General features: G+C 45.7%; 2 protein-coding genes across 4 annotated transcripts in view; both read right to left on the reverse strand.

Moving 5' to 3' along the window:
- The window catches only part of PMP22 (peripheral myelin protein 22), a 34727-nt gene extending 34579 nt beyond the window's left edge, over nt 1–148 (reverse strand). The window contains exon 1 of the mRNA XM_019542733.1: nt 44–148. The gene's annotated coding sequence lies outside the window, so the exon portion shown is untranslated. The remainder of the gene's footprint in view (nt 1–43) is intronic.
- A 20105-nt stretch (nt 149–20253) lies between these two features.
- TEKT3 (tektin 3) overlaps nt 20254–21444 on the reverse strand; it is a 186808-nt gene continuing 185617 nt past the window's right edge. For all 3 annotated transcript variants that reach the window (XM_019542734.1, XM_019542736.1, XM_019542735.1), the window contains exon 8: nt 20254–20628. In XM_019542734.1, coding sequence (XP_019398279.1) covers nt 20412–20628 — 217 coding nt within the window. In that variant the 3' untranslated portion in view covers nt 20254–20411. The remainder of the gene's footprint in view (nt 20629–21444) is intronic.

The raw sequence follows: 21444 nt of genomic DNA on the forward strand, positions 1-21444 counted from the left end.
GGCCCCCGCCACCCACGTGCGGGCCGGGCAGCCCCGCGCTTACCAGCCGCCGGAGCCTTCCCTGGTCGCGGTGCGGGCGCCTAGACAGCCGGCCGGGCGCGCATGAAGGTCCTGGGCTGCGGGCTCCGGGCGGAGAAAGTCCCTAAAAGCCAGCGCCGGGGCGGGGCAGGGCGGGGCGGGCAGGCCTGGCCGGCGGCGCGGCACGAAACCCCCGCGCGGCGCCGGGCCGCTCTGCTGATTCACCCGCGCCCAACGCCCAGACACGTCGCGGGGGCCTGAGCGCGGCCTCGGCCCTTTAAAGACGCGCCCCCCGCCGCATCCCCCCGGGCCGAGAGGCGAGCGCAAGGGAGGGGCCGGATGACATCCGCGGGGTGGAAACGCTCGTGGAGCAAGTCCTAAAGCCAGAGCAACACACGCGGGTGCTGCAGGACTCGGCTCCGAGAGAGGGGAGCGAGGCGGGGAGGCCTGGTGCGAGACCCTGCGGCCTCTGGGACGCGCTGGGCAGGGGGCACTGCTCCGGGCCATCTCTGGAAAGAGGCCGGGGGGCTTTTTGCCATTTAATAACCCGCATGCTGCTGGCTGGAAGGATGTAGTCGGGGATGGCCCTGCTGGGGCTAGATCTCATAGATGTTAGCACGTCTGGCTGGAAGGGACTTTGAAGATCATTGAGTCCAGCCCCCTGCCCCAGGGGCAGGACGTCAGCTAGGGGCAAAGGACCCCAGCAAGATAGTCATCCAAACATTTCTTGAATAAGGCCAGAGTAGGTGCCTGCACCGCTTCTGGGGGGAGTCTGTTCCAGGCCTTGGGGGCTTGGGCAGTAAAGAAGTTTTTCCTTATGTCCAGCCTAAAGCGGTCTTGGAGAAATTTATGACCGTTGGTCCTTGTTATCCCTTGGGGAGCTCTGGTGAACAGACGTTCCCCCAGATCTTGATGCACACCCCGATGTACTTATAAGCAGCCACCAGGTCCTCCCTGAGCCCATGCTTTTCCAGGCTGAAGAGGCCCACGGCTCTCAGCCTCTCTTCGTAAGGCCTGTTCTCTTGCCCTCTGAGCAGTGGTTCTCAACCTTTTCTTGTAATGGGACCCGTTTGTAAACATCAGGCCAGTCCCAACCGGCTGCCCCCAGTGGGGGGGCCAGGCCCCAGCCCCACTCTGTGTGGGGCAGGGGGGACGTGGGGAGCCCTGAGGAAGCTGGAGCTGTGCCAGCCTGAAAGGGAAAAGACACTGTTTCCCACATCTTTCTCCTGTAAAGGAGACTCCATTTTCAAAGGTTGTTGATCTATTTCTAAAGTTTGTTCACAACCCTTTCATATATTCTTGCAACCCATTTTTGGGTCACATCCCACAGATTGAGAAACATTGGACTAGATGATCTCCGAAGGTCACTTCCACCCCTAACTTTCTATAAGTCTATGTTTTTAAATCGCCAGTTGCTTCTTTGCACCACAAGTGAATGCAGTTTGGTTAAGAACCAGTCATTGCCTGCTCCGCGGCACGGGTGAAAGCATTAGCTCAGGAAAGATGTGGTTAAGTCAAATGATCTACATGTAGCTGAATCCTCCAGTGACAGCGGGTGAACGGTGATAAATCATGCATCCACTGAGAAGTTCCTTCTTGCTGAAAGGGATTGTTCTTACTCCTTCTGTCGTCACGTGCCGTGGAGTTATCGGAGATGTCATCTGTTTGCTCGGATTGAGTCAAGCTGGCCACAAGAGACGAACTTTGATCTCACCACTTTAAGCTGGACTAACTCCAAGTCTGTGGAGCTGTCCAGAATCTCCTGGGGTAAGATCAGAAACTGTCCTGTAGCAAGATTATAGTCCCCGCCCCCCGCTCGCTCTCTTTTAATAATGCAAAAATATTCTGTGACACGCCTCTTTGATTCAAAGTCCTTCATCATAACAAATTGCAGGCATCTTCATTCTAGGAGTAGGATTCAAACGCTGTTTGTTTCTGACAAGCAAACACAGTACGTACAGTCTATGTCGAAGGCTGCATGGTCGTTTTGTTATAAACAATGCCGACTTTCTTAGAGTCGGTGTCATGTCGAGTGACTGACTTCTAGAATACAGCAAAGGCCACAGAGATCTCGTATGCAGCAGGAGGGTACCAGAAGAGGCTCTGTTCAAGAGTTGCCTTGATCAGCATGTTGGTGAGATGCCATGATTCTCCATGCTATGTTTGCAGCCTTTCTGCAGTAATGTCAATTAAAAGATTTTTCTTTGGAAACTAATACATTCTAGGAACTCTGGGGACTCTTTTCAATACAAGTTGTTAGTGAAAGGCTTAGAAAAGGCATCTTCAGCAACCCAACAATCTGCATAGCTAGGACTTGGCGCTTCTCATGGATCAGTTTGGTCACCCTATCAAATTTAGGAAGTCTGAGTTTTAGAACAAGCAATAATCAAATACTTAGAATTGGCCTGCGAGCATGTGGATTCTTGGGGAGAAATTCATTGAGGTTAATGGGAGCATTGCTGATGACGTCAGTGAAGTCTGGATTTCACGGCCAGGGTTTGTTCATGGTTCAGGTAGTCTCTATTCACACAGCAGCATAAATGTGTCCAGCCAGATTTTGTACCTGCAACACTTTGTACAGTGGAAGCAGAACGCAGTGGGTCCTACAAGAGTTTCACTGCTGCATCTGGTTTGGTGTCATTCTGAAAGTTTGAGATACAGACTCTTTGTTAATACAGCCATCATCTGAGACCAGATTTAGTACTGGCAGATATTTTCCAAGAGTTTTCATTTTAAGTGCCTTATTTCTTCCAGGGTAAACCAATTAGATTTTTAAAAGGCAGGTTTTTGACTTGCAAATCTCTTTGTTCCTTTAGCTTTATGTGGCTCTAATTCCAGCCACAGAATGTAGATTTATTATCATGTGCCTCTTTCATCTGATTTAGATTTAAAGTAACAGGGTAAAAACAGCCTTGTTTTCGTCTAAGGTTCATCAAGATCTTCTTGATGGTGCTGTCTCCTCTGGTGCATGGGATGATATTTGATCATCCATTTGGCCAGTTTGCACTTGTTCTTTCACAGATTCACCGGGGTCCTTTAACTCATTTTTCATATGTGGTCCATGAGCCTCAACCACATGCAAGGAACTTGTTTCATCTAGGCAACCTCTAACCCAGTGTTCATTTGTTTTTCCCCCACTTCCATGGGTTTCTTGGCAACTTGGATATTCAAGTGGAAAGTCAAAGCTCCCCAGCTTGTAGCCTGGAAAAGCAGGAGAGCCAACGAGGACTGATCTGCAATTGCTCCAAAGAAGGCAATATACCTTGCCTTGTTCTGTCCCTTCTGCCTCTTTCTGCAGCTGCACCCCATGTGTTAAGAGGCAAGAGTCCACTGTTGGCCATTCATCCCCCCATTGTTGTTACCATCAGTACTGTGACATTTAAAAAGCCTTGGCTGTGTGCTGGGAGCCCTTTTTCCAAGGCACTGTACAAACATAAAACAGGACCCAGCCTCAGGGGTGGCTGTGACCCTCCTGGTGGACACACGACTCCTGCCCCGACTCTGGCTCCTGGAGCCACCCTGCCTTGTCTCAATGGAGCTTTTACAGTGTTTAGGGGGCTGCTTCAGGGCTCTAGAGTAAGCCCCAGTTCACCTTAGCCACTGGTACTTCCCCCTTGTCCTTCAAGCAGTAAGCTGTGACCCTCAGTGCCTCAAGACACCAGCTGCCTTAATGGGCTAATATTTTTGTGCCTTTCCATGTTCCACCGTAACCACAACCATGTCTCACAGGTGTTACTTTGAGTTCACCCTTAGGCCCTGTCTGTCCAACAAAGTACTCAGCCTGCTGGGCCCCTGGCCCTGGCAAGCCTCTCATTTCTTCCGCGGCCCCTGGCCCCAAGTTAGTCAGGGCATTTTTGGTGCTTCATGCACAGTTTGCTACCCTAGTCCCTTGCCACGTGAACACATATGTATCCACGCAGCTTCCTGGACATGCCCCATAAGCTACACTCTACAATCCTCATCCTGAAGCTGGCTCTGTGGACCACCAAGAAAGGGAGATGTGTATAAACCACGAGGAAAAGAATATTTTGGAGGGCACCAGCGAGTTGGGTGCTGTCCTAGAAGGGAGGAAGACCTGTAGTTCTGCCCCAACCCCTTGCTCCCAATTGGGCAGATACTTCCCCACTGCTCTCTATTAATTTTTTCTAGTGACTATTAAAATGCTGGGTCCAGTGGCTCAACTTCAAAAGTAGGAGTTGGACAAGCGCCTTGATAATGTCTAACTTCTAACCTTGTGGTTAGAGCATTTTGTTAGGAATGGGTGTAGGTTCACATCCCCTCTTGATGAGGGGTCCTAGAACCTGAGTCTCCCATTTCCTGGGAAAATGCACTAGCCACTCATCTCTTGGGCTAAAACACAGGTCCCTCTTGCTCCAGGTTTTTGCCAGGCCAGAATTCAAGGCTTACAGAGCCACCTGCTTGTCCAACCTACTGTGCATACCCAGGAGCCGAGCTGTGTGGAGCAGGAGAAGGATTGCAAACTGTGCAAGTCCCAAAAAAGGCAGTAAACACAGCTGGGTAACTGGCACTTGGACATGCAAAATAAAATAGGATAATGCCCCATGAGTCTCAGTTTCTTCCATGAAAATGGAGATACCCTTTTATCTCCTGAGGGTTTTATAAGACTAAATCCATTATAAATGTGTGTGTGGGGGGGGTGTAAACACGACTCTGAGGAGGTCCATATAGGTAGAAGACTCCACGTGTGGAACTCTCTTCAATATAAGTGGGAGAGAAGAAAACTCCTTTGCGCCAATGATCTTAAAAGTGGTGCCAGACCCAGCAAGGGAGAAATATGTGAATTTCAAATATGAGAATAGAGTAACCCAAGAGTAAGGAAGCCTTCACTGGCAAAGAGGCTGGATTAGGAAATGAGGAAACACACAGAAAAAAAAAAAAAAAAACCCTATTCCTTAAGCATTCCTCAGACAGCTTTGTCTCCTTTTGGAAATGAGTTTTATCCAAACAGATGGGGGCTTTGGAGATATTTATTGACCATATGATATCCATTATAGCTCTAGGGATATGATACCAAGCTACTTCCAAATGATTTCAGTCATGTGAATACGCTTCAAGGAAAGCTATTCTTCATGCTTCCAGCAATAGAACGTGCCTGATAAATATTTGTCAAGATAACATGGAAACAAAACAAAAAGAGAGTGATGCTCCCAAAATGGTGGCATCAGAAGGGCATATTGTGTATGTATCAGCCCTATCAATACCAGTTCCAACAGGTCCGTCTGGCAGGGGGATTAGTATCACTATCTGAGACAAATGCAGCAGACAATAAATGCAGTCATTTAGCTTCCACTGGAATTTAAGATTTGGTCGTCAACATTCAAGTGAAAGCACAGCAAGACCTAGTTTTAAAGCCAATCTGTTCCAACTGAATAGAAAGGATGTGCATGCCAGAGAACATGCAGACTGAAGGGCCTGACTCCGAGTGTCTATTTAAGAGTAGATGGCTTGGGAGTATGTACGTACACATCTACAGTCACATTTATGGATGACATGGAGAAGCATGGCAAGATTTTATTATTTATAATAAGGAGACCATTTCAGTCCAAGACGATTTTTGTTAGTGTCCACAGGCAGATTCAGGATTTTCAAGAGAGGGGTGCAGGAGCAGTGAGTGGTGCTGCAAGGGTGTCTGCAACCCCAGCTCCCCGCTTCCTCCCTAGCTGGAGCAGGCAGACCATGCCCCAGGAACAGCAGCTAGGGTCTTTTTAAGGCCCTGAAGCAATAAGAGTCCCCCACCCCTTGCTCTCAGCATGCGCTCCTTCCCCTCCATGCTCAGTGGCACATGCCCCCCCTTTCCATTCCTCACTTCCTGCAACCACTGCTGCTGTCCCTGCCTGCCCCAGGGGCTGGGATACCTCTAGAACCACTCCTGTCCCTCTCCAGCCATGGTCCATGGAGGCAGCAGCAGTGGTAATAGACAGGTTCCCCTTCCCTGAATCTGCCCACATCAGCAGGGAACAGCTGGTGGGGGGGCATGGGCAGGCTCACCACTGTTGATGCCCCTCTGAGCCAAGCCCCCCGCACAACGCAGCCCAGCTGGAGCAGGGCAGGAGCAGAGTGGCTCTAGAGCTGCCCACGACAGCGGGCAATTGGGGGAGCTGAGTGGAGGGGACATGCCACTGAGCAGAGAGGGGAATAAGGAAGGGAACTCTGACCTGCTTCGGGGACTTCAAACAAAGTCCCTGGCTGCTGCTCCCCTTGCCCCCCTGGCATGCTCCAAGAGAGGGGTGCAGCTGCGCTGCTGCACCCTCTAGAAGCTCCCCGGCTAATATTTAAAGAAGAAAAGCATTGCGAGAACTAGAAAAATCAGTGTTGCCAGGATATACTTCATGTACTCCACTGAAACAAATGGAAGAGTTTGTAAGGGTGTAAACTATTGTTTCATTTCAAGATGCCTGAACATTCAGAAAGCGAAAGTGTTTATGATGCAAATGAGAAATTACCGCATTATGTTTGCGAGTATTCACTTAACGTTAAATATTTTCAAAGATTTTTAAGGCTATGATCAAGGTGGGCATCTAATCCATCCTCCTGCCTATCTGGATCACAGAATTTTGCTCACCGATTTGTACTCTATGCCCAATAACTGTGATTGAACTACGGCATATCTGCATATCTTCCAGTTCCACGATAAAAAGCATTATTTTGTATATTATTGGTGATCATTACAACCCAACTAAAAATAGTATGATGGTATTAAAAACCAAACAAACAAAAAACAGTATTGTGTATTAATTGCATCCTGTATTGCCAGAAGCGCTGTAATAGTAAAAACAATTATACCACAGAGTTTTTAAAAGGAATGAGTCAATAGGAGACGCTTCTAATGTTTAACCTGTTCTGCAGAATCATGAATATTTTCACAAATATTAAGTTCCAGGTCTCATCAGTAAAATGATATGAGCCTTTAAGGAAAAATTTCACGTAGCTTTAAACAAAAAGCAGGGCAGGGTGGTACCTTAGAGGGAGAACTTGTTTAAAGAGGCATAAGCTTTCATAGGTATCTCAACCTACTTGATCAGATGCTATGAATGCTCATAGCATCTGGCAAAGTGAGATGTCACCTATGTATGTGTATGCCTCCCTGAACAGGTTAGTCACTAAGATACAACCCAGCCCTGCCCTCTGCCTGATTTCAGACTAACATAGCTAACTACTTAGCTACGTGGTGGGGGAGGGTCATGCACATTAATTAAAGTGCCCAGAGTATCCGGTGTATTCGTATCCCTGAGTTTCAAAATGGCAGCAGGAGCACTTTTTCTAAAGCTCAAACAAGTGTTAGATAAACTGCCTCTATCACTAATCTGAAGCATGGGGACAACCATACACAAGACATGGAGGCTGGCTGGAGTGCAGTAATTATCACACTCCAACAGACTCAATTAATCAAGTAATTACAGCACATCAAAGCAGCCTCCATGCTCATTTATAGGCACCCCTAGGTTCTAGCTTGGACCCTTGCCCTCAGTGGTGGGACAAGCTTCTCTGTTGTACCCCATGAATCTCATCCAGTGACTAGTAACTTTGGGGAGCTCAGCTTCAAAAAGGAGTGCTGGAGAGGGCACAGAGTAACATCTAGCCTATGGGTTGAACTCTGTACTTGGACAGTCAGAGAATCAGGGCTAGGTACAGACATTTAAAAAGCTCACAGATGAGTTGATCTAAATTACACAGTTCTAAGTGGTGTAGTTTAAATTGGTATTGAACAGAACACATTTGTCCCTTTGTTGGGGAGGGGGGAGGGGGGGAGAGAGGAAGAGAAAGGGCAAGCCTTAGACTGCAATCTGCCATTCTTAGACTAGTCTGTTTGCACCAAACTTCTGTTTTGTTACAGGTATAGACCAGTTGTATATGAGCCAAACTTCTGTTATGGTGTAGCCACACTCAGGCTCTGGGGTGACTGATGCCCCAGGTGGCCATGCAATCCTTACCTGGCTCCAGCTCTAGGGTGTCCTCTCCTTCTGACTTGCCTGCCACTCGATGTAGTTATTTGATTAGAAGGGAGGCTGCCTAATGGGTCTGTCCTAGAGCGCAGCCCAGTTCCTTCAGGTGCCAGGTAGTTCTCTCAGGGCACCTGTTAGCCTTAAGGGCTAGTCACGTCACGGCCTCTCACCTCCCTTACAGCTGTGCCTCTGCCTTGCAGGTATTATCAATTAGTGACCTTGGTGGGCAATTGGGGACAACCTAATAGCAGGCTACCTCAGGCCTCTATACCTTTGTCAAGGTCAGTCCCTTCTCTCTCACTGGATCCCACGGCCTAAGCCTATTGTGCCAGACCTGGCTTTTGGGTTCCAGCCCTCGACTGCCTAATCCAGCTTTGTCTTTGCCCTGTCCCAGGGCAATACACTTGCTGAGCCTGGTTGGGTTCCTGCCCCCTCCCCCAGCCCTTGTCCATGTCCTTTTCATGCACATGACACCCTGGTCATGGCTCTGCCCTTCCTGGGCACTGGACCCTGTGGTTCTTTCTGAAGCTAGCTTTCAGCCTGCCTTCCTCTCTCTCTCTAGGATTTAAATTCTCCCTTGGGCCTAAACCCTGAATACAAGCCCCTAGCAGGGCTTTAAACATTAGCAAGCACCTGGCACCCTGCTTTGAGTTAGTCCCCCAGGAACCCCCACCATGGCCCCTGTTCACTCTCACACCACTGGTTGACACTGTAACCAAGGAGTAATTCTTCTGGCAAACAAACTAATCCCCCTCTGATGCTAAACATAAACCATAGCTATCTGGCTGCATAACATACCCCACCCCCCATGCCAGGTAACACTGCCCTGTAGGGCATCAGCACTCTGCTCCTCTTCCTCAAAACAGCCCCAGTACCAGATAGCCCTCACCAGGATCAGACTGATCATTCTGGGTCAGGGCCTGTATTTATATACTTCTCTGGCCATGCCCCTTGTTGGTCACATGCCTCCCTGAGCTGCCCAAGTGTTTCCTGATTCAGCTTGCTGGCTCAGCCTCCAGGTAGCTTACTCCTGCCAGTCTCTGCTGTGCTCCTATCTGGTCTCTTATGCAAGGCTCTAGCCTATGGTGTTGCTGCAACACAGCTAGTTCTGTGGTAACCCCCCAGTACCTATTCCCCGATAGCTTATAATACGCAGATTTCCCTGCCTGAGATTGTCTCTGCTGCTCCTTCATCTTTAAAATAACAGGAGTCTTTGGCTCTCTGTTACATATGGGTATAGACTGATTTCTGATCACTTATACCACTAATGTCTGTTATCTAGTGCAGAGGTTCAAACTCCCTCTGGTTAAGAGGGCAGGTCTAGCACCCAGATCTCCTGCTTTCCAGGTAAGTTCCCTAGTCAGTCAGCTCCTGGGACTCAAGCGTAGACGTACAGTCTCCCTCTTCCTCTGGCATCTAACACATGTTTGGTGATGCCTAGGTATGTTTTTCTGACTTGTGCACATATGCATCCATACTAGGCACATGTCCATGACTGCCAGTGACTACCCTAGTACACATACTACACAAACATGCTTAGGTGGTCAGTCTATGCATGAATATTTGTGCAAGGGTAATAGAAATGCAACCTGTAAGTGCCCAGTGCTACTTACACAGCTAGAAAATTGCGATGTAGACTCACAAAGAGAAATACAATTCTGCTCTCTATGTCCTCCTGTAGATGGACCTCTTTAACCCATGGCCTTGCCATGTCATCAGTTTTCTGGATTTGCTTCCTTTTTTGTCTCCTGATGATTAAAACCATACAAAGCAGGAAGGCTGGAATGTGCTTGCTGGGGGCAAAGGGGCAGAAATCTTAGACTGAGATCAGCTAGCACAGACTTCACAAAGCATTTGAAAAAGTGGGGAGAAGGGTAGAGAGAATGGAGAGAAGGGAACTAGAAGGAGAGAGATTTGGAAGTCTAACCTCTGTTTTTAAAATAGCTATATGTGGATATACATACACAGATGTAGTAACACTTTATATATAGAATTATTTGTTCTTGGTAAGCTGCCAAGTACACTGCTAATTACATGCATCAAATGATACACACCTGCACCTATACACAGAATTAACCATATAAATAAATATCATCCATTTGTATGTGGGTTCTCAAGTCACGGGATCATGATCTCAGGTAACACTGAGAATAAATGTCAGGGTCTTGTAACTGTCCCACACTTCACATATTAAAAATGAGCAGGGGATCATTGCTGGACCCTGGCTAGGGCAATCCCAGGCATTGCAGTATATAAAGATAGCAGTTGGGGATCTTGCAGTGTCTAAGTAAGGAATCACTTTGAGCAGCTTAGTAGTCTAGTGTGCTGCTTAACTGATGTATTGTTTTGCAGGACGATCCAAAAAATGATTAAATGAAAAATTCATTTGATTGTCTAGTGCTTTAAGATTTTATAGTAAAAGTGAAAGAAAAGTGATTTCAAGTAGTACAAAAGTGAAGTGTTTCAGTTACAAAATGTTAAAAATGAAATATTTCCGTTTACTTGATTTAAAAAAAAAATTAATCGTGCTTGTGTCCTGGAGCTCTTCAACAAAACCAGCATGAATTTGCAAAATGCTTTGGTATTGCCAAATATGAATTGTTCACTGAAGAATGTTTTGTCTAACACTTCTTCCTAGCTCTGATCAGTGTGACATTATTGGGTGAAGTTGTGGTTCTAATTAGGTCAAATGGGAAACTCCCATTGCCTTAAGTGGGTACAGTATTTCAACCACTGTCTCCAATTAGAAAAGCTATATAGTTAGAGCATGGTTACATATATACTCAGATGTATTCAAGGCATTGTTACACAAAGAAAGATGCAGAAGCATTTGTTTTTGTTCAGGCCTATTCCTATTTATGTTTCTTTGTACCCTGTAAATTGATCCATAGCTAAGTGTGACACACTGGTCAAGGCATGTTACAAGTCTGCTTAATCCTCAGATGTGAATTTCTTGAAGCTATGAAGTAAAGAAGAGAGCTTTGTAGTTTCAGCTGTAGACATAGTTTTTGATATCAAAGTCCTTGTTCAGTCTATGTTGTTTGCCAAACTGCCAGCCAGCACACAGCAATCTTAGGATTGTTGCTTTTAAGCTGTAGTATGTTTTGCATTTGCAGGTTTCTAACTTTTCATGAGCTGTACTGTAAATGAGTTTCTGCTATGAGCCCCAAGATAGTGATGGGTTTTCTTCTGGTAACATTTTCTGTTTTAAGAAGCATATCCCGGAGCATAATAAACTAGTTTTGTGCTACAGTTATGCCAGTATGTTAAAAGTTTTCTGAAAGCTTCCATTTTAACATAATGTACCACTCAAGAATCCTTACAGACTTTTTCTACGTCGAGCAAACCTCAAAGCACCTTTTTTTTGCAATAACCCCCTTGATAAAGTAGTTCTCATTCTCTGACTAAGTACTGCATAGACATAGTTTATCTTTAAGTGAGAAGCAAAGTGATTTTAGTTATTGGTTTAATGTATTTAAAGAACTCCTTTACTGCACTACACTAACACTTAATTTTTATAAGCCTAAAATATCATGAATGCAGAGTTTACTGAAATGATGGGGACAATTCAGCAGTAGGAAGGATGGGAACAAGGCTGTGGGATGTATGGAATTTACACAAACTAATTATATCAACATCTTAGCCGATACAGAGATTTTTATGCGTTTATATGGTATTCTAACGGTAGTTCTTGGTAGCCAGGTAATTCTTGAACCAAGAACCATTTGAAAAAGGACTACAGATCAGGAGACATTTACACAGATAATGGAAGTAGATAAGGATGGAACTTCAGGTGAAGGGAAACTGGAAGAATTCGGAGGGTAAATGAGATACAGTGTAAAAATAAAGGTATCTGTCAGGTCAGCAAATACAAGGCAGTTATGAATCATGTTATTTACACCTCAGACAGAAGGAACAGGGGACTTGAATTCATAAAAGAGAAGATTCAGATAAAGAACCCATACCCACCAGGAGCTTGTTCTCTAAGGATGAACTAAGTCTCCGTGCACAACAACCAGCATGAGACCTATGCAGCCCTGATATCCATCCATGTATACTCTGAAAATAAGGATGAACCTCAGATTAATAGCTCCTGTGGATCCCCTCTGTAGGAGGCTTGAAGCAGAGTAGGCAGCTCCTGCAATAGGGATCCACACGGTATTGAAAAACAACTAAAGAGTGTCTTAGATTTGGCCATCAGTGTGTTATGGGATTTTTAGAGAATGGGAATTACCAGAGGAAGTGACAGAAGAATTTTTAATTTACAGAAAGCTGTCTTGGAGGGACTGTAAAATGCCCAGAGGAATTGAAAAATTCTCTAATGTCTGGGAAATCTGCTGCAGAAAAGTGGAAATAGTTTCATAGCTGGTCAGGTCAGAAGGGACTTGAGCAGATCATCAAATCCAATCCCGTGCCATGGCAGGAAAGGATGCTGGGGTCAAATGACCTCGGCAAGGTGATTATCTAGCCCCCGTTTGAAGACCCCCAGGGTAGGAGTGAGCACCACTTCCCTTGGAAGTTGGTTCCAGATCCTAGCCGCCCTGACTGTGAAGTCGCGCCTCTTGATATCCAGCCTGAATCTGCTCTCAGTCAACTTATGGCCGTTATTCCTTGTTACTCCTGGTAGTGCTCGGGGGAACAGGGACTCTCCCATTGCCTGCTAGTCCCCCTTGGCAAGTTTATAGCTGGCCACCAGACCCCCTTTCAGCCTTGTCTTGTGGAGGCTGAACAGGTTCAGGTCCTGTAGCCTCTCCCCGTAGGGCCTGCCCTGCTGCCCCCTGATCATGTGAGTTGCCCTCCTCTGGACCCTCTCCACGTTGTCCACATCCGTCTTGAAGTGCAGCGCCCAAAACTGGACGCAGTACTCCAACTGCAACCTGACCAGTGCCACACAGAGGAGGAGGATCACCTCCTTGGACCTGCTTGTGATGCATCTGTGGATATTATATTTGAGGAAGAAGTTAGAGAGGCTGAAACTGCAATTTTTTCAGTTAAAGAAAAAAACCACAGTCCAAAATGTATAAAGAGGGATGAGAAGAAAAAGACAACAAGAAGATATTTATAGCTGTATGAAAAAAAATCTGAAAGATTAGTACAGTTTCTGGCTGTGTGCCTGCATATACAATAGTAGGGGAGGTTAAAGTCCATTTGACACATCTCAGAGGATATGAAATCCTGGCTTCACTGAAGCCAATGGAAAAACTCCCAGTGATGTTAGAAGAGACAGGATATCAGGGATAAAGGAATTCAAGAATAAAGGCCGAGGTTTTGAAAAAGGGTTCTGGGTGCTCCAAGCTCAGAGGCACTGGAGAGGGACTAGAGTCACAAAAGGGAGAAACACTCAGCACTGAAAATCTGGTTGATCACAAAGGATTCAGAGTAGCAGATATCATTAAAAGATTTGAAAGCTTTGACAAGTAAATGTATGGAGAAAAACAGATTTTAAAAGTAACCAATGAGGACTATATGGCATGGAAGTGACTACTTAGTAAACTAGCAGAAGGTAAAAGTGTGAATGAATTCAAAATCTCCTTAGACTGATTTCTGGATAAAGAAGGTGTCCAACATCTCATGAAGCAGCAAGAAAGTGGGAGTAAGATAAACAGAGAAAGGGCAGGCATGTTGAGCCAGACGGCCTTTTCCGGTTACTAACGTGTCTTAACTTCTGAAAGGGAAGCTCCTGTCTCCAGTATACTTAGCCCTGGAGCTCCAAGATATATGTAAAGGAGAGGAAGCCTATTTTTAGTCTGCATGAGACCGAAGTGCTGGTGCAAAAGGTCAGCAAAGACAATTGCTTCCTGTTTGGAACTGCTGTCATGAAGGGAGATCCTGCCAAGAGGCAGAGGTTGTGGGACCGAATCCTGCCACAGGTCTGCGCTCTGGGACAATGCCAGCGGTACACGGGAAGAATTGCAAGCACCAAATTATGTCAATAGACCGAAGAGCCAGGCACAAGCTGGTGGATTTGTCTGTATTTCTGTGCTGCTGCCACCGAGAAGAGAAACGTCTGATGATGTTAACAGAGAAAAGTCTACTGATGAAAGGCTTGAAGGCCTGCATTTTCCAAGGATCTTTTAGGCATTTAAACATGCAACTCCCACTGGATTTCAGTGGAATGGGGGCTCCTAAATCCTTTCACCTTTTAAAAATTCCAGCCTCAATGTCTTTTTATCAATAGTGCTGATCTCACAGCAAGAACTGCTGGGTCTGTGGGTCAATGTATAGGGAAAGCTGTTTTCAAGTGAGTGAGTTAGCAGATATGTGAACAAGCACAGTAAGCATCTCACTGTATATAATTTGATTAGGATTATTTAATTTCAGTTATATACATTAAAACACCAGAATATGCCAGCAAAAGCCCTGCAGTTTGTTTTCTATTGTGCTGTATTGAAGTATTAGTCTGAGATACTTGGTTAAGCCATTCAGTATTAAAGCTTTGCAGCAAAGAACGAGAATGCTGCTTTACCTGTACAAGCTATAGGCTGTGCAGATTAACGAGGCTCACACATGTTGGCATTTCACTGCATGTGAAGGCGATGTCATGACCGCTCAGGGACAGGTTCTGTTCTATCTATTAGGCACCTACGTGAGTCTATTCCATCTTTTTCAAGTCCTGAAAGTCCATCAGTGCTTTGACTTTTGTAAGACACCATCATCTTATCCTTCATATTGAGTTATGAAAAAGCAGCAAGGCAGAGGAGGAGCCACTCACCTTTCACATGATCTCTTTTTCAGGTTCTCAAGCAGAGTGGAAGAGAATCACACTTAGGCACTCAAGTACATTTATGCACCTAATAGATGGAATACAATCTGTGCTTAAGGCACTTGCAAAAGCCTACTTTATTTTTTGTCCGATTCCAACTGGCTGTCCCTAGGAAAAGTGTCCCACTCAGTCTGTCTAGGAAGCTCAACCATTGAAGGCACAGTCCCCAATACCTAAGCCCCTTATGAAATCATGCACTTTTGACTAATTCCTATTGTATGTGACATACCTAGGTCCTGCCTTATGTATTTCTTTTCTTCTTTTTTTTTTAATACTTTAAAATGCCCATGAGAATTGGGCTGAAGGCTGGATCCCATTTCACTTCACATCACACAATGGCACATACATACTGCCTAACGGCAGGTTTTGGCACTCACACTCAGTTTGCAGTTTAGTTCTGAATGCACAAGTGTGTACACACCCACTGCAGATGCTCAGAGAGACTGTACTCTAATTGGGCAGGTACACAGCAAAACAAGATTGCCCCGGAATCTGCCTAATCTTCATTAATGATGTACACATTGCAGTCAGAAGCAGACTGGCCAAGTTTGCTAATGATACCAAACTTGGGGGTAAAGCATCCATGCCTGAAGACAGGGGGGTAATCCAGGCTGACCTTGACAGGCTCAAGAAATGGGCGGATGAGAACCTGATGGTGTTTAACAAGGTTCTCCACCTGGGGAAGAAAAACCTGCAGCATCCTTATAGGCTCAGCAGTGCTACGCTGGCTAGCATTACAGAAGAAAGAGACTTGGGGGTCATGATTGACCACAAGATGAACATAAGTCTTCAATGCGATGCTGTGGCTAGTAAAGCAAACAAAACGCTGGCTTGCATCCATAGATGCTTCTCAAGCAAATCCCAGGATGTCATTCTCCCCTTGTACTCAGCCTTGGTGAGGCCGCAGCTGGAGTACTGCGTCCAGTTTTGGGCTCCACAATTCAAAAAGGATGTGGAGAAGCTTGAGAGAGTCCAGAGAAGAGCCACGCACATGATCAGAGGTCAGGAAAATAGACCTTACAACGACAGGCTGAGGGCCACGGGGCTCTTTAGCCTGGAAAAGCACAGGCTCAGGGGTGATCTGATGGCCACCTATAAGTTTATCAGGGGTGACCACCAGGATCTGAGGAACGTTTGTTCACCAGAGCGCCCCAAGGGACGACGAGGTCGAACGGTTATAAACTCCTCCAAGACCGTTTCAGGCTGGACATGAGGAAAAACTTCTTTACTGTCCGAGCCCTCAAGGTCTGGAATAGCCTGCCATCGGAGGTGGTTCAAGCACCTACTTTGCATGCCTACAAGATAAATTTGGATGTTTATCTTGCTGGGATCCTATGACCCCAGCTGACTTCCTGCCCTTGGGGCAGGGGGCCGGACTCAATGATTTCCAGAGCTCCCTTCATAGACCCTAATGTTTATGAAATCTAATGTAAACCTCAACATTGTACCTGACCAAAACCCATGCTTAGCAGGTGTTAGATGGTGGAGGAGGAGAAGAAAGGGGACTTTGCATGTTTAGTGCCTTGGGCATTTGTCCAGGGGGCAGGAGACTTGTATTCTAGGCCCCCCTCATCCAGAAGGGCATTACCCAGGCCCTTCTCCAGTCTCTCTCTTGAGTTGGCTTCCTGGGCAGACAAGAAAGGGAGATATAAAGTGCCCAAGAGAAAGGAAACAGGCCAGAGGGTCTGTGACTCTGTACAGGCCCCATCTACAAATGATGCTATGTTGCCGTAGTGACGCGCCAGCGCAGCGTAGCTCATTGTTATGGCAACGTAGTGTTAGTGGGCACAAACTGTAGCACCAATGCTACGTTGCCACAGCAATGAGCTACCTCACTACAGCATGTCGCTATGGTGACATAGCTGCTAAAAATAACCATGCGCCTCCAGGACAGTGCAGTAATGGCTGTTAATCTGCCGTCATTCAGTACTTCCTAAAGCAAATACTAAATAACGGTGCAGTAACAACTGCACTGTGGGGGCCATGCATAGATGCCCCCAGTACAATGCATGTGCTACTCTTGTTACCCTGCCTAAGCCTTTGCTGCCAGGGGGGCAGTAACTTTCCTACTGTTCTTTACCAGTTTTATCCAATGAATAGTGAGTGCAAGGGCAGAGGATCAGCTTCAAGAGGAAATCTGGAGAGATTATTTGATAAAGCCTAAGCTATGACTTGGTGGTTAGAGCACCTATGTTGGGAAGCAGGAGGTACAGCTTCAAGCCACCTCTGGATAGTGGGAAGCCTGCAGCTTGGGTCTCCTGCTCCTTGGCCAAGTGGCCCGATCGCTAGGTTCTTGAGCTGAAGCATTGGAGGGGCTGCCCACTCCCCAAGCCCAGCCATTTTGCTTCAGTAAGTATACACACAGGGTCAAATCTGTGTTACCGCAGAGTAAACTAGCATGTCTCCATGCCATTTAGGTGCATAAAGTGAAATAGGAATCTGCCCTTTAATTTTTTGTTGACAAGAGATGAAGTTTAAAAGTTTTTTGTGGTTTAAAAGTGTCATATCCTTCTTTGTGGCTTAGTTCAGTCCGTTTCCCCCCTCTTTCTCTAATGCTCTGTATTCCTCTGTCACAGGGGTGCTCAAACCGTGGCCCACAGACCAGATCTAACCCCCAGAGTCTGCCTCACGGGACTGTCCATGGGCCAGAAAATCTGGTGGTTGGGGAGTAGTGTCATCATAACTGCTTGTCCCCTATTACCAAATTTCTGGACCTGCGGGGAGACCTGTGGGCTGGACAGCATGGCTCTGCCCACTACATTGGGTGGGCAGGGTGGCACAAGTCTGATCCCAGTGTGGAGGGCTGGGTAGAGGCAGCGTGGGGTTCAAGCCTTATATGTGTGGCCCAATTAGGCCTACAGATCAGCCTCGTGCCACTCACCAGGCTGCAGGGTCAAAAGTTTGAGTACTACTCAATGGAAGGGTGAGATACTCCGCTGCAAACTAGAACTGTGGCTGTGGGTCCATTTCACTTAAGTCAGTGGAAAGTCTGATAACCAGCACTATGAATCCCAACGCGAACAATGTCACACACTAAAGATAAACGTGGATTGCCTTTATCTGCCAGGAATTAAAAGCATTGTGCCAGTTTAAAACTGGAGTGAGTTAGGTCAGAATCAGACCCAAACTCATGTCCCTTTGAAGAGTCTCAGGAATTCATCTGAGTACCTTAAGACCAAATCCAACCCTCTACCATTGGCGCGAACACTTGCCTGCATCTGAGGGCTTAGGAAGATGTTACAGTTGTCGTGCTACAGACTTTGTAACACTACAAAAAAGAAAGCGTTACAGGTGGGCACACATTGACAGCCCCCTGGGTAGAGCACAGCCAAGTTGTCACAAGGCAGCTCACCCAAGGAGCAACAGGGGGGCTGCCGCATAGCACCTGCTGCCCCTAAGCCTGACAGGCCTCTGCCCTCCACCCCCCATGCAGGTGAACTGGGGTTGTGCTTGCAGCCACCGCTGCTACCTTGGGACTAGTCTTGTCCAGCACAGCCTGCAGCAGGGAATGGCATACCCCCACCTCCCACCCCTGTTTTCAAGGGGGCTGTGGCAACGGGAAAGGCTGCTATGGAGCAGGGGGTAAAAGCAACTTTTCCCAGGGCTCCAGGAGGCAGCTCTGGTAGCTGCTGCCTGCCCCACAAGAGCCAGGGCTTTTCCCAGGTCCCGATGGATGAAACACTGATTCTTGCCAGTGATCTAGCTGTGAGGATGGGACTTCTCCCTGTGGCTGTCAGAGCACAAGCAAGACCTCTGCCTCCTTCTCTCTCGCTTACAGCAGGGGGAAGGAAAGCAGGGAACTTTGGGATGCTACTATACTTGTCCACATGTTGAAAACCTTCCCACGTCAAAGAAGTTGCTGTTTTAAATAGAAAACTTGTTGTTGTTGTTGCAGATCTGGCATCTTGAGACTAGACTGGCCATTTTTGTAGTGGGACAAACATGGAAGTGTGGCTGCAGGCTTTTTGTCGTGCAGAAACAGCAGATTAAGTGCAACAAAAGTAATGTCTGTCCATCTAAGCAACTCTGTCTGTCTTAAAGAACCGTAACTATGCTGAATTCTACAGAATGGCTTATGATTTACATCCATGTGGGAACTCACTCAGGTCTACTGACTAGCAAGTCTAATTGTAATTTTGCAGATAGGAGCCTATGGTTAAGTTTTCAAAAAGTGTGTAAATGACCAAGAACTGGCTCCTAAGTCACTTAGGAGCTTTTGAAAATTATAGGCCTTGATCCATAAAGTGCATACCACTGTACTTATGCTAGCAGTGTTCAGAGATGCAAAGCCTAGTACCATCCTAATTATAGGTTATTGGAGAACGCAGCTATTTAAGTGGGATTATACAGAGTTTTAAATATGAAAGATAGATTCATAAATGGAAGCTATTGGCTTTCAGCTTGTTCCTTCCAGCTTTATAATACAGTTCTGACTGGTGTCTACAAAGCCGTTATAGTTAATGTTCAACGTATTCTGTTGTTTCTCCCAACAAACTATCTTTGCACTAGGATCTGAATTTATAATAATTAAATTTACCTCCCAGAATAGTCTCCAGTTAACTAAGAACACACTCTTGTTACCAGACTATATTTTATTTCTGTCATGTCCTAGCACTGACATAAGTATAAATTTCAGGCACAGTACATGACATGAAAAAGATTCTTCAAAGGCAAGAAGATTATCATATATAGAAATGGGCTTTAAAATCTGGTCACTCAAGTGTATGAATAAAAACCTATTGGAAGGCTGTGTGGGATTCATCATGTTTTGTGTATATTCTGCCGCAAACCTAAAAATACTTTATGATCAACGCCTAATCACTCTAATTGCTGAGTATTTTTAGCTTCACTTCTGCTTTTTCCCATTAGACAGAAACAAAGGGAGAAAGACCCTGCAATTTTAGGTTTCTAAAATTTTAAGATGAGATGGCAGAATAATTCCCACTGTGAGTGGATTTGCTCTCAGTGACAAACTGGATGAGTCTACACGTGCAACTAACGCCCAGAAAGCTTTCCCCAGTAGGGCATCTACACATGCTCCCATCTGCAATTTGTTTCCGGTCAGCAGTCTACACATGCACTACTGCACAGTTGTTACTGTGGGGTTAATCTACTAGTATTTACAGGTAGTAGGCAACCCTGCAGTAAACACTGCACATGTGCAGACAGTGGTGATTTACTGGCCACGTCTACATGAGAGGCTGACTGTGCAGTCATTTAGTACTTGCATACCCAAATACTAAGTAGCATCCCTGCATGGCTTCCTGATATGCTATGTGGTAGCTCATTACTACTGCACAGTAGTGTTGTGTCACAGTCCGTGCCCCACAAAGATGTTGCACAGTGAGCATCTCATGTAGACATGGCCACTATATGGTAGATTAGTTTACTACTGCACAGTAAACTGCCTCATGTAGACACACCTGCAGAATGTTTTAATCTAATCTCTATACACATTATGAATGAGTGCATCTCACAAGGGCGAAAAAAATCTCTCAAGACATGGCATAAAACAGTGAATGATCTTTTAATTACTATTTAGAGAGTGCATTAGTAAGTGAAAATATAACCGCAGATTTTGTAAATATTTTAGTGCAATAGAGAGAACCTCCCCCACAGCAAGTTTTTATGAACCAGTGAAGAAACATCTCCAGAACTGTATCTGTCTATGTGTAACCCACCAACCTGAGGGTATTAGGGAAGGTCTTGCGCATCCCCATACATTTCTCCTGATCAATGAAGAGAGAGTTAGCTTTGACAGCCAGGTCATGCTCCAGGTTAGATTTAGTGTGGACCAACATCTGCAAGGTATCCTCTGCATCCCTCAACCTCTGCTGAAGGCTCTGGATTGTGTCATCGATTTCATGGACCTCATTAACAAGTCTAGAAAAGAGCAACAAACTCACAGTTAGTAGATTCTATGCTGTTCCTATTACTCAAAGCTTTTCTGGTGCAGTATTATTTTACAGGCTCCTTGCTGACACACAAATGTTTCTGACTTAGAGCTGGAACCTGGCTCCTATGCAATTCAGTGGCAAAACTATCATCAACTTCAATGAGGAGGTAAGCATGCCACTCTGAAACTACTGATTCATGGAAACAACTGACACAAGTGATCACTGCTTAGAGAAATTATGGAAAGTTGTAGTTTCCTGTTCTCATTTTATCTTTCTGTTTTGCTTTTTCTGGGTTCCTCTTTGTACGTACATGCACACACACATAAAGGATAAAATCCAGAATATTTGAAAAATTAAGAGAAGAAAACAAAGTAAGGCAGAACAAAAACTTTAGGGTGCTCAGAAAATTGTTGCATGTGAAGCACTTTTACAGTATATACAATTCATAAACAGAGCTTAAAATTGTTTTTGAATAACTTTACGTTGACTCTCTGAGCAGCCCTCTCAAGAGAGTGGGGTGAGGTACTAGGCTTTGAGGTACAAGCTGTAAAGTGGTACAAAAGATGTTCCTATGGTTAGTATAAAGGCCTAAGATCTGAGAGGCACAGAGTTCGTTCCCTGGCCTACCACAGACATGGTGTGTGATTTTGAGCAAATTACTTGGGCCCTGATCCTCAAAGACCTAACTTTGAAGGTAACTTCTATTGATTTCAAAGGGAGTTAGGATTCTGGGTACCTCTGTCAATCTTTGCCTTAATTCCCCATCTTCAAAATAGATGATATGGATATTTACCTTACTTGA

Source organism: Crocodylus porosus, unplaced genomic scaffold (genome assembly GCF_001723895.1).
Source record: "Crocodylus porosus isolate Cpor-Errol unplaced genomic scaffold, CroPor_comp1, whole genome shotgun sequence".
Classification (NCBI taxonomy): domain Eukaryota; kingdom Metazoa; phylum Chordata; order Crocodylia; family Crocodylidae; genus Crocodylus; species Crocodylus porosus.